This window comes from Oncorhynchus keta, chromosome 5, assembly GCF_023373465.1.
Source record: "Oncorhynchus keta strain PuntledgeMale-10-30-2019 chromosome 5, Oket_V2, whole genome shotgun sequence".
NCBI lineage: Eukaryota > Metazoa > Chordata > Actinopteri > Salmoniformes > Salmonidae > Oncorhynchus > Oncorhynchus keta.
This window is the reverse complement of record NC_068425.1, coordinates 9766019-9778538: the sequence shown is the minus strand read 5'-3', so window position 1 is coordinate 9778538 and position 12520 is coordinate 9766019. Positions and strand designations below refer to the sequence as shown.

General features: G+C 43.9%; 1 protein-coding gene across 1 annotated transcript; it reads left to right on the top strand.

The window, feature by feature from the left end:
• Positions 1–4978: 4978 nt before the first annotated feature.
• LOC118384477 (uncharacterized) lies at positions 4979–12046 on the top strand. Its single transcript, XM_035771058.2, has 8 exons — positions 4979–6246; positions 6483–6679; positions 6804–7003; positions 7132–7231; positions 7323–7685; positions 9945–10101; positions 11000–11127; positions 11312–12046. The coding sequence occupies exons 1-8, from the start codon at positions 5694–5696 to the stop codon at positions 11681–11683; spliced, it is 2070 nt and encodes a 689-aa protein (XP_035626951.1). The 5' UTR covers positions 4979–5693; the 3' UTR covers positions 11684–12046.
• Positions 12047–12520: the final 474 nt, after the last annotated feature.

The window sequence follows — 12520 nt, the reverse complement described above, 5'->3', positions numbered from 1 at the left end:
TGGGGCGGAGACTTTGAAGCAACACAAACCTAGGCACAGACACATGCATATACATACACATAGATTTAGTACTGTAGATATGTGGTGGAGTAGGGGCCTGAGGGCACAAGGTGTGTTGTGAATGTATTGTAATATTTTTAAATTGTATGAACTGTCTTAATTTTGCTGCCTTGGCAGCAGCTAATGGGTATCCATAATACATACGAATAATTAAGTGCAGCACAGGTCTAAATCAGTCCCTGATTAGAGGGCAACAATTAAAAAATGCAGTGGAACTGGCTTTGAAGTCGAGTTCGAGGGTTCGACACCTTCTCTGAGTGTAGTGTCCTGTGGTAAGGAAATATTTTTGTCTTTAAATCTCTTCAGCTCTTGAGCATACTATTGTTTTCCAAGGATTTTCTTGCAGAGAGGGTTGGCAGCATCGGTTGCTCTTCACTTCACAGGATTGGTCTCACTGATTCATGGAGGGTACGTGGATCTGGGTGGGTCACACTCCCTTTAGATTAAGGATTTACGATCGGTTAATCACAATCTATAATAGTTTATGCTTGACTATTACAGAAAACCATTTGGCCAAAGCCATACATCTCAAATAAATATATGTATCTGAGTTTGCAATAAAAGTCTGACTGTTCAATCTTGTTGTTTTACGTTTTTTCCGGTGGCTGGGGGGAGCTCTTCAAGGTTGTTGCTGTATCCTCCAGATGACTGTCTGAAACAACCCACAGGGAGAGGGCTGTCTTCCACTGGCAGATTTGTCCTGCCTCTGCTGAAAAGAGCATATGCAAAATTATATGTTTTTACTAATAGTCTAAACCTTTGTATAGCAAGCATATTTTCTAAATTAGTAGTCTGTTCATTTGGAAATCAGTAAACTGCACACTTCAAGAATAATGATTTGTCAATGCTCATGTCAGAGATTTAAGTACAATGGCACCACAGATCTAGAATGAGATTCAATATTTATGATTGGCACAAAGTACTAAAACATCAAATGAATGAATGCAATAAATATACTGAACAAAAATCTCTCCCTCTTCAAAGGGGGGGGGGGCACTCTTGACCCGAACTGCTACAGACCTAGCTCTATCCTATCCTGCCTTTCTAAGGTCTTCGAAAGCCAAGTCAACAAACAGTTTACCGACCATTTCGAATCTCACCATACCTTCTCTGCTATGCAATCTGGTTTCAGAGCTGGTCCTGGGTGCACCTCAGCCACGCTCAAGGTTCTAAACGACATCATAACCGCCATCGATAAGAAACATTACTGTGCAGCCGTATTCATTGAGCGGGCCAAGGCTTTCAACTCTGTCAATCACCACATCCTCATCGGCAGACTCGACAGCCTTGGTTTCTCAAATGATTGCCTCGCCTGGTTCACCAACTACTTCTCTGATAAGAGTTCAGTGTGTCAAATCGGAGGGTCTGCTGTCCGGACCTCTGGCAGTCTCTATGGGGGTGCCACAGGGTTCAATTCTTGGACCGACTCTCTTCTCTGTATACATCAATGATGTCGCTCTTGCTGCTGGTGAGTCTCTGATCCACCTCTACGCAGACGACACCATTCTGTATTCTTCTGGCCCTTCTTTGGACACTGTGTTAACAACCCTCCAGGCAAGCTTCAATGCCATACAACTCTCCTTCCGTGGCCTCCAATTGCTCTTAAATACAAGTAAAACTAAATGCATGCTCTTCAACCGATCGCTGCCTGCACCTGCCCGCCTGTCCAACATCACTACTCTGGATGGCTCTGACTTAGAATATGTGGACAACTACAAATACCTAGGTGTCTGGTTAGACTGTAAACTCTCCTTCCAGACCCACATCAAACATCTCCAATCCAAAGTTAAATCTATAATTGGCTTCCTATTTCACAACAAAGCATCCTTCACTCATGCTGCCAAACATACCCAATCCTCGACTTCGGCGATGTCATTTACAAAATAGCCTCCAATACCCTACTCAACAAATTGGATGCAGTCTATCACAGTGCAATCTGTTTTGTCACCAAAGCCCCATATACTACCCACCATTGCGACCTGTACGCTCTCGTTGGCTGGCCCTCGCTTCATACTCGTCACCAAACCCACTGGCTCCATGTCATCTACATGACCCTGCTAGGTAAAGTTCCCCCTTATCTCAGCTCGCTGGTCACCATAGCATCACCCACCTGTAGCACGCGCTCCAGCAGGTATATCTCTCTGGTCACCCCCAAAACCAAATTTTTTTGGCTGCCTCTCCTTCCAGTTCTCTGCTGCCAATGACTGGAACGAACTACAAAAATCTCTGAAACTGGAAACACTTATCTCCCTCACTAGCTTTAAGCACCAACTGTCAGAGCAGCTCACAGATTACTTCACCTGTACATAGCCCACCTATAATTTAGCCCAAACAACTACCTCTTTCCCTACTGTATTTATTTTATTTATTTATTTTGCCCCTTTGCACCCCATTATTTTTATTTCTACTTTGCAGATTCTTCCACTGCAAATCTACCATTCCAGTGTTTTACTTGCTATATTGTATTTACTTTGCCACCATGGCCTTTTTTTGCCTTTACCTCCCTTATCTCACCTCATTTGCTCACATCGTATATAGACTTGTTTATACTGTATTATTGACTGTATGTTTGTTTTACTCCATGTGTATCTCTGTGTCGTTGTATGTGTCGAACTGCTTTGCTTTGTCTTGGCCAGGTCGCAATTGTAAATGAGAACTTGTTCTCAACTTGCCTACCTGGACGACACATGGAGGAAACAAATGTACAGCCAATAACACAATAGAAAAGTCTATATACAGTGTGTGAAATTGAAGTAAGATTTAGGGAGGTAAAGGCAATAAATAGGCCATAGTGGTGAAATAATAATTACAATTTAGCAATTAAACACTGAGGTGATAGATGAGCAGAAGATGAATGTGCAAGTAGAGATAATGGGGTGCAAAGGAGCAAAAAAAATAATAATATGGGGATGAGGAGGTTGGGTGGGCTATTTTCAGATGGGCTATGTACAAGCTGCTCTGACAGCTGATGCTTAAAGTTAGTGAGGGAGATATGAGTCTCCAGCTTCAGTGGTTTTTGCAACTGGTTCCAGTCATTGGCAGCAGAGAACTGGAAGGAAAGGCGGCCAAAGTAGGAATTGGCTTTGGGGGTGACCAGTGAAATATACCTGTTGGAGTGCGTGCTATGGGTGGGTGCTGCTGTGGTGACCAATGAGCTGAGATAAGGCGGGGCTTTACCTAGCAAAGACTTATAGATGACCTGGAACCAGTGGGTTTGGCGATGAATATGAAGCGAGGGCCAGTCAACGAGAGCATACAGGTCGCAATGGTGGGTAGTATATGGGCCTTTGGTGACAAAATGCATGGCACTGTGATAGAGTGCATCCTATTTGCTGAGTACAGTGTTGGAGGCTGTTTTGTAAATTACATCGTCAAGGATCGGTAGGATGGTCAGTTTTACAAGGGTATGTTTGGCAGCATGAGTGAAGGATTCTTTGTTGTGAAATAGGAAGCTGATTCTAGATTTAATTTTGGATTGGAGATGCTTGATGTGAGTCTGGAAGGAGAGTTTAGTCTAACCAGACACATAGAACATGTGGACAACTACAAATGCCTAAGTCAGAACTGTCCAGAGTAGTGATGCTGGACGGCGGGCAGGTGCGAGCAGAGATCGGTTGGTTTTGTCTGTGTAGAGGTGGATCAGAGACTCACCAGCAGCAAGAGCGACATCATTGATGTATACAGAGGAAAGAGTCGCCCCGAGAATTGAACCCTGTGCCACCCACCCCCATAGAGACTGCCAGAGGTCTGGACCACACACCCTCCGATTTGACACACTGAACTCTGAGAAGTAGTTGGTGAACCAGGCGAGGCAGTCATTTGAGAAACCAAGGCTGTTGAGTGTGCCGATAAGACTGTGGTGATTGACAGAGTCGAAAGCCTTGGCCAGATCGATGAATACGGCTGCACAGTACTGTCTTATCGATAGCGGTTATGATATCGTAGGACCATGAGCGTGGCTGAGGTGCACCCATGACCAGCTCGGAAACCAGATTGCATAGCGGAGAAGGTACGGTGGGATTTGAAATTAACGGTGATCTGTTTTGTTAACTTGGCTTTAGAAAGGCAGGGTAGGATCAATACAGGTCTGTAACAATGGGTCTCAGGATCTCGTCACGGTATCTCTGAATTCAAATTGACATTGATAAAATGCAATTGTTTTTGTTATCCATAGGTTATGCCTGCCCATACCATAACCCCACTGCCACCACGTTGAAATCCGCAAACCGCTTGCCCACACAACGACATGCACGTGGTCTGTGGTTTGACTCAGTTGGCCTTACTGCCAGGTTCTCTAAAATGACATTGAATGCAGCTCAGGATAGAGAAATTAACATTCAAGCCTCTGCCAACAGATCTGGTGGACATTCCTGCAGCCAGCATGCCAATTGCACGTTCTCTCATATTGAGGCATCTGTGGCATTGTGCTGTGTGTCAAAACCACACATTTTAGAGTGGCCTTTTATTGTCCCCCAGCACAAGGTGCACCTCTGTAATGATCATGATGTTTAATCCGCTTCTTGATATGCCACACCTGTCAAGTGGATGGATTATCTTGGCAAAGGAAAATACTAACAGGGATGTAAACAAATTTGAGCACAACATTTGAGAGAAATAAGTATTTTGTGCATATGGAAAATTATTTCAGCTCATGGGACTTTACATGTTGCGTTCATATTTTTGTTCAGTGTATTTTGTCAGCTCTTACAACCCTGTCTGGGGGCTGGTCAGAACTATTACATTTGTATATTTATCCATTAAAAGCAAAGGGGTCGAGTCTCTGGGGAAACAATTATCTTTATGACATTTCCTCTCTGCGGTGTGTAGGCAAATGTTATGTGTAATAGGCACCATTACTGCTGAATAATTACAGTCAAATCTCTGTACACTGACTGGCCTCACACCGTTCTCTTTTTTGACGCTTGCGGTCTCTTGCTGATGACGTTTTATTTAGGGGACGACAGTTAGCTAGAATCGATAGCTAGCTACAACGTTTCAAAATGTATATATTCATGTTTTACGCATTGTAGCTTTGGTTTAAAGTCCCAATCCTGCGTAGACTTCAAGTATTGTTTCGATCATTTGCAGTGAAATGTTGGTGACGTTAACTAATTTAATTAATCGAATCATTTACAGAGATAGCTTGTAGGAAATGATTAGCTAGCGAGCTTGTTTTGTTGCTAGCAAGAGTAATGGGAGCAACAATGGGAAAAGGGGATACCTAGCCAGTTGCACAACAATGTATTCAACCGACATGTGTCTTCAGCATAATTTGGTAGTAATGTAACTAGTTAGTGATCCAGTATCTACTAGCTATGTTGACATTGTTTTTTGAGTTGCCAAGATAGCTGTAGTTTTAGGGTAATTAGCTAATATGATTGTTCTTAGTAAAATTCATATCACTCAGTGTGTTTCTCTGGTTGACGCTCCAAGCGAGAGCTGCTTCGAGATGTTGTGGTCATATCAATTATCAGAGAGGAATAAATTAAACAATAACTTACACTAGAAAATCTTTGACAATACCCAGTTTTTGGTGTTTTTTTTTAATAGACTAGCTACATACAATCCCATAGAGCTCTAACCTGTGGTTGGTGTCTAAAGTCACCGAGACAACCAGGTAGAGCTGTGCCAAAATGGATGTCCAGTTGTCCATCAGCTTCCTGAGGGACAGACTGGGCGGGGCCATTGACGAGGCAGTGCGTACAGCAGTGGAGTCTGTGCTGTGTGAGACTGTGCGTCTGTTAACCGGGCTCCAAGGGGACCAGCAGCATGGACTTTCCTCAGTGACCCAGAGGGACCAGGACACCTTGGGACTGAAGCAGAGGTTTGAGGCCCCCAGTGGGGGTGACTGGAGGGTGCAGGCTGGGTCTTCAGGGGCATTCTCTAACACAGGACCGAGGGTTAGTGGTGGGCGCTGCAACACTAAGAATCCAATGGGTCAGACCACTTGCTCAACCACCCAAGCATCACAAAGGACCACCGTGGAGCTCCATCCCCAGGAGGTGGTGGAGGACTGTGCTGGACTGCCTGACCCGTTTGACCTTGTGTCGGCTGGGCCAGTGATGGTGGACTATGAGGAGGGTCAGGGCATGGGGATCCCAGAGGAGTGGGAACTGATGAACAGAGTGTACAAGACGGAGCACAATGAAGACATGGCCCTTATTGATGGGGGCGGTACCACTCAATGTAAGTCCTGACTCAATGTAGTGAAAGATGGTTGTGATGTAGTTTCTCAGAGAAAAGGCAGCTTTAGTGAGAGCCTCTCTTGATGTCTTGACTTGCAGTATTTTCATGTAGCCTCGCAAGCTGCCTGATATCTCAAGCTTACGTGAATGGTATATCCGTACAGCGAACGGGGTCTGGCGGCTTGCTAGGTTACCTCTCATGCGCTTCCCCATTGTCTCCCCTCTGCAAATGTTCAGTTGCAGATGACCACAGGCTGCATGAAGGAGACCAGAGGACTGTGGCTGTGTCCCTGGAGGGAGAGATGGCTGCCAAGCCCCAGGACGCATTGCACCCCTGCTTCAGCCCAGCCAACATCAAAACAGAGCGACCTGAGATAGAGAGATGCTGCATGGCTGAGGAGGCCCTTGCTCTGCCTCTGGCTCATCCTGCCAATGTGAGTAAAGCACATCTACTCAGTCCTCAAATGCCGACCTCGCAATCTCATAAACAATATAAGGCACTAAATGTTCACTGACATAATTTGCGCCTCAGTCCTTATCTAAACCTGTAATTCTCAGAGTGGTGTGGAGGCCGGTGAGTTTGGGCAGGAGCAGGTGGAGGCTGGTCCACAGGACTTTGTAGGTCGCCTGCGCCTGTGGCTGGAGCAGCTGTGTCCTGAGGTGGTCCGGGAGTACGAGAGGGAGGGCTGTCTGTGTGAGCTGTCCCGCAGGAAGCTTATCAAGTTCTCTGTGTCCTTCATCGTGGAGGAGTTTGGATTGTGAGGAGCTGATTGTATGTGTATTTGGGCTGAGAAGGGACGTGTCTGAGAGAGCAGAGATGTTGCTCTTCTATTTCGACTCAATGTTTTGTGAGTGTTTCTGACGTTTAATCTCCTGTCATCTGCAGCTACCCTACCTCTGCTCAGAAGACCATGCTGGCAGAGCACATAGTGGAGCTCTTCCCAGGACTCAGGCTCTGTGCACCCTCTGCTGGCATCAACGGCATAGTGAGCTAGTAAATTGATTAGTAGTGTAAGATTCACATAATTCTCAGTTACTGAGTAGACGACTGTCCTATCATTTTTTCTCCCTGTGTAGGAACACTTGTACGACCCTTTGTCCCGTACGGGTTACATTGAGACGCGCCTGCGCAACTCTCGACGCACCCTTGAAGACCACAAGAAGAAGTATGTGCTGAAGAGGCGTCGGCCAGAGCCAGGCTTGGCGGACCCTCCTGTACCTAGATTGGGGTCTGGGCTCCTGGAGACACAGTCCAGTGAGGAGACCCAGAGGTGGATGGAGCTGATGAAGAGAACCAGGCCCCTGACTAGGAACCTGCCTACCATCCACAGTGCTATGGACCTCACATTCAACGCACGCAGGAGGTGGATCAGCAACACACGGCCTAGTATGAGGGCTGTGTTGGCCGAGTACCCACGTTTTCTTGACGTTCCCACCACGGTGAGTCCAGTCTTCATGGAGAAAGCTACGGATGCTCACAAGACTAGAAAGGCCACAGATAAACTTGTATTCGGGTCATTCCATGTCATTTTAGCCAGATATGACACCCACCATCTCAAATTGATATGAAATTGTTTCTGAAGTTAGAAACAGATAAGATCAGAATTCCTGCAACATTATTTTGATGAAATAGAATTCAATTTCTGAGAAAGTAAGCTAATTGATTGCACCCAAAATTGCCCTTTTTTTTAATTGATAGGATTCATATAATATTCCAATATTCCATTCTAACAATGAGGTAAGATACTGTATGAGGAATCAAAGTGGTCAAAAGCCACCCACTGCACCCCCCCCCCACCACACACACCCAACAGAGTATATAGTATCAGTTCTCTATGTCTGACGAGTAGTATGGAGCTGCGGCCCAGAGAATTGTTTCTTCATCCTATGTAATCTGCCCCCCTCACATCCTACATCCCGATATTACCAGATTTGACCACTAGAGGGTGCTGTTCATTTTATTATATATAAATATATATAAAAAAATATATATGCCATTTAGCAGACGCTTTTCTCCAAAGCGACTTACAGTCATGTGTGCATACATTCTACGTATGGGTGGTCCCGGGGATCGAACCCACTACCCTGGCGTTACAAGCGCCATGCTCTACCAACTGAGCTACAGAAGGACCACAAGGACCAGAAGGACCACAGGACCATTAGATGATAACCCCCCTTCAATGTTAATGGGATAGTTCACCCAAATTACAAAATTACACATTGGTTTCATTACCCTGTAAGCAGTCTATAGACAAGGTATGACATCAGCCAATTGTTTGGTTTTGTTTACCTGACAAATGTTTAAAATGCTAACTTTTCAGCATCGGTGGCACAAATCCAATGCAAGTCAGTGGTACCTAATTTTAGCATTTTTGCGTTTCCTATCCAAATCATTGACAGGTAACTGCCAAAATAAAGGAAATACCAACTTAAAGTGTCTTAATAGGGTGACCAGAACAGCTTCAATGCTCCTTGGCATAGATTCTGGAACTCTATTGGAGGTATGCGACGCCATTCTTCCATGAGAAATTCCATCATTTTTTAAAACCTTTTATTTAACTAGGCAAGTCAGTTAAGAACAAATTCTTATTTTCAATGACAGCCTAGGAACAGTGGGTTAACTGCCTTGTCCAACAGATTGTTACCTTGTCAGCTCGGGGATTTGATCTTGCAACCTTTCGGTTACTAGTCCAACGCTCTAACCGCTTGGCTACCTGCCGTCCCAAATGGTGGTGGAAAACGCTGTCTCAAGTGCCGCTCCAGAATCTCCCATAAGTGTTCAATTGGTTTGAGATCTGGTGACTGACATGGCATATGGTTTACATCGTTTTCATGCTCATCAAACCATTCGTGCCCTGTGGTGGCCAAAATAATGGCCTGCCCAGCATTTTTATATATGACCCTAAACTTGATGGGATGTTTGTTGCTTTAAGTCAAAAACCACACCTATGTGGAAGTACCTGCTTTCAATAGACTTTGTATCCCTCATTTACTCAAGTGTTTCCATTATTTTGACACTTACCGGTATAAGTAACATCATTGAGTTACACAATAAATGTTAAAATACTTTAGGCTGATTTTGAACATGAAATGCTAATATAGGTACCATTGACTTGAATTAGATTTTTGACACAAACGCTTAAAAGTTAGCATTTCATACTGCTGTCATACCTTGTCTGTTGACCCCTTACAGGGTAAGGATACCAATAGCATTTTGTAATTTGGGAACAGTTCCTTTAAACATTGAGTTTAGGGGGTGGGTAGCTTCAAATTTGTTTTAAAAACCTAATAGCAGGAACAGCACCATCTATTGGTCAACCTGGTACTATCAGTCCATAGGATGGGACATAAACAGAACTTCAATGACAAATTTCTCTGAACAAGGGGATAGAAAACGTCACTACATTCTCTGAGAACACGCTCCATACTACTTGACAAACACAGAGAACTGATACTATATACTAGTTGTTGGGGTGGGATTGTCGTGGTGGGTCTGTGTGTGGCTTTTGACTATTCCTTTGGATTCTTCATGTCTATTTATTGAATGTTATATGAATCCTACAAATTCAAATGGACAATTTGGATGCGATCAATTACCTTAATTTCTCAGAGATCAAATTATATTTAAACAAAATAATGTTGCAGGAATGATAATTGACTAAGTGTATTATTGGGATCTGAAGGTGTTTGTTTGTTCAGATTGACCTGGAGTTTGAGAGGATGTTCCCAGGTAAAGGCCACTCCTTCCTGGCCCAGTGGTCGTCGTTCGTGTTGCCAAGGCTGTACCAGATTGCAGAGTGTGAAAAACACCCGGACATCTCTGCACTTCTCCAACTGGCTGCCACACAGCAAGGAGGTCAGAGGTTAACTACACTGAACAAAAATATAAACCCAACATGTAAAGTGTTGGTCCCATGTTTCAGGAGCTGAATTCCATACGCAGTTTATTTCTCTCAACTTGATGCACAAATTTGTTTACATCCCTGTTAGTGAGCATTTCTCCTTTGCCAAGATGATCCATCCACCTGACACGTGTGGTATATCAAGAAGCTGATCAAACAGCATGATCATTACACAGGCACACCTTGTGCTGGGGACAAGAAAAGGCCACTTTAAAATGTGCAGTTTTGTCACACAACACAATGCCACAAATGTCTCAGGTTTTGTTGGAGCCAAACTGACTCCAGGAATGTCCACCAGAGCTGTTGCCAGATAATTTAATGTTAATTTCTCTACCATAAGCTGCTTCCAACGTCATTTTAGAGAATTTGGCAGTACGTCCTACCGACCTTACAACCACAGACCATGTGTAACCACACCAGCCCAGGACTTCCACATTTTTTTTTATTTTTTTTATACCTGTGGGATAATTTGGTTGGGGTGCTGAGGAGTATTTCTGTTTTATAGGGGGAAACTAATTCTGTTTGGCTGGGCCTGGCTGCCATCCATGGCTGCACCCCTCCCTGCCCAGTCATCGGAAATGCATAGATTAGGGCCTAATACGTTTTTCAATTGACTGATTTCTTTATATGAACTGTAACTCAGTACAATATTTGAAATTGTTGCATGTTGCTTTTCTTTTTTTTTCACCAGTATACACAGAATAGACACTTTACAGTCAACCTCCTAATCAGCCATTGACAGACTGACTGAAAATGATCTGTATGATTTACTCAGTGGTTAGAGTAATAGGAGAGTAGATTACTGTGGTTAAGTTTTTTGAACGTATTTGTTCCTCTCTGATTCCTCTGCAGACTCCTACACCATGACTATGCTGAAAGTCCTGATCTATGTGCTACCACCAACAAACACCAGTAGAGCCTCCTTAACCTCCAGGAGCAGTGTCAGGCAGGCCATTCGGTATCTGGTGGACATTGTACCGGTGAGCAACACAGTATTTTTCTTCCTGGTCAGACTGAGCAGTAAAACCCAGACATTTCCTCATTGCCATATAGATTAAGTTTGTGAACTAGTGGAATTTTAGAAGGGAAGGTAACAATGATGTTTTGAAGGAATGTAATTGAAGAATCCCCTTGAAAGACCTTTCCTCCTTTGTTCCTCTACAGATAGACACCATGGTGTCCTCCTTATTCTGTGACCTTACCTCCTTGGAGGGCCCAGAGTCTGTGTCCCACGCTCAGCCCTACATATTGAGCGTGGGGCCCCTGGAGGCCCCTGGCCGGCAGCTTTGCATCGTGTTCCCTGTTGATAGGATTGCAATCCCCCTGCCTCAGGAGAGCCTGAGCAATGCACTGGACAAGCTTTTCAAGCTTCTGCGTGTGTTTGAACTGGGGTACCCAGATCAGCTAGCCTCCCTGTATGGCTTCCTTGAGCACCTGTATGGGCTGGAGATGACCCCACAAGATAACCATGACTCCCCCAGTGGCAAGGGGTCAAAAGTGCTTGAACTTTTATCACGGCTCCACATGCCCTCCTGACAGAAGGCATAGGTCTATACAAGAATTGAACTCGCCTCACAGACTTACCTTTTATTTTTTAAATATTTTATTATAGCCGTCCTTTACAGAACACCTCCTTTACTATGTTCTGGATTTGCCCCAAAATTAAAGTATGTCAGACTGAACTGAGAAATGCTGATGGATCACTGGTGTTATACCTTCATTATACAGTACCAGTGAAAGGTTTGGACACACCTACTCATTCAAGGGTTTTTCTTTATTTTTAATATTTTCTACATTGTAGAATAATAGTGAATACATCAAAACTATGAAATAACACATATGGCATCATGTAACCAAAAAAGTGTCAAACAAATAAAAATATATTTTAGATTCTTCAAAGTAGCCACCCTTTGCCTTGACAGCTTTGCACACTCTTGGCATTCTCTCAACCAGCTTCATGAGGTAGCCACCTGGAATGCATTTCAATCAACATGTGTGCCTTGTTAATTTGTGGAATTTCTTTCCTTAATGCTTTTGAGACATTTCTTTCCTTAATGTATTTGAGCCAATCAGTTGGGTTGTAGGGGTGGTATACAGAAGATAAAATACCAAATCCTTATTATGGCAAGAATAGCTTAAATAAGCAAAGAGTTAGCATAGAGACAGTCCATCATTACTTTAAGAAATGAAGGTAGGTCAATCTGGAAAATTTCAAAAACTTTTAAAATTACTTCAAGTGCAGTCACAAAAACCATTAAGCGCTATGATGAAACTGGCTCTCATGAGGACCGCCACAGGAAAGGAAGACCCAGAGTTACCTCTGCTGCAGAGGATAAGTTCATTAGAGTTACCAGCCTCAGAAATTGCAGCCCA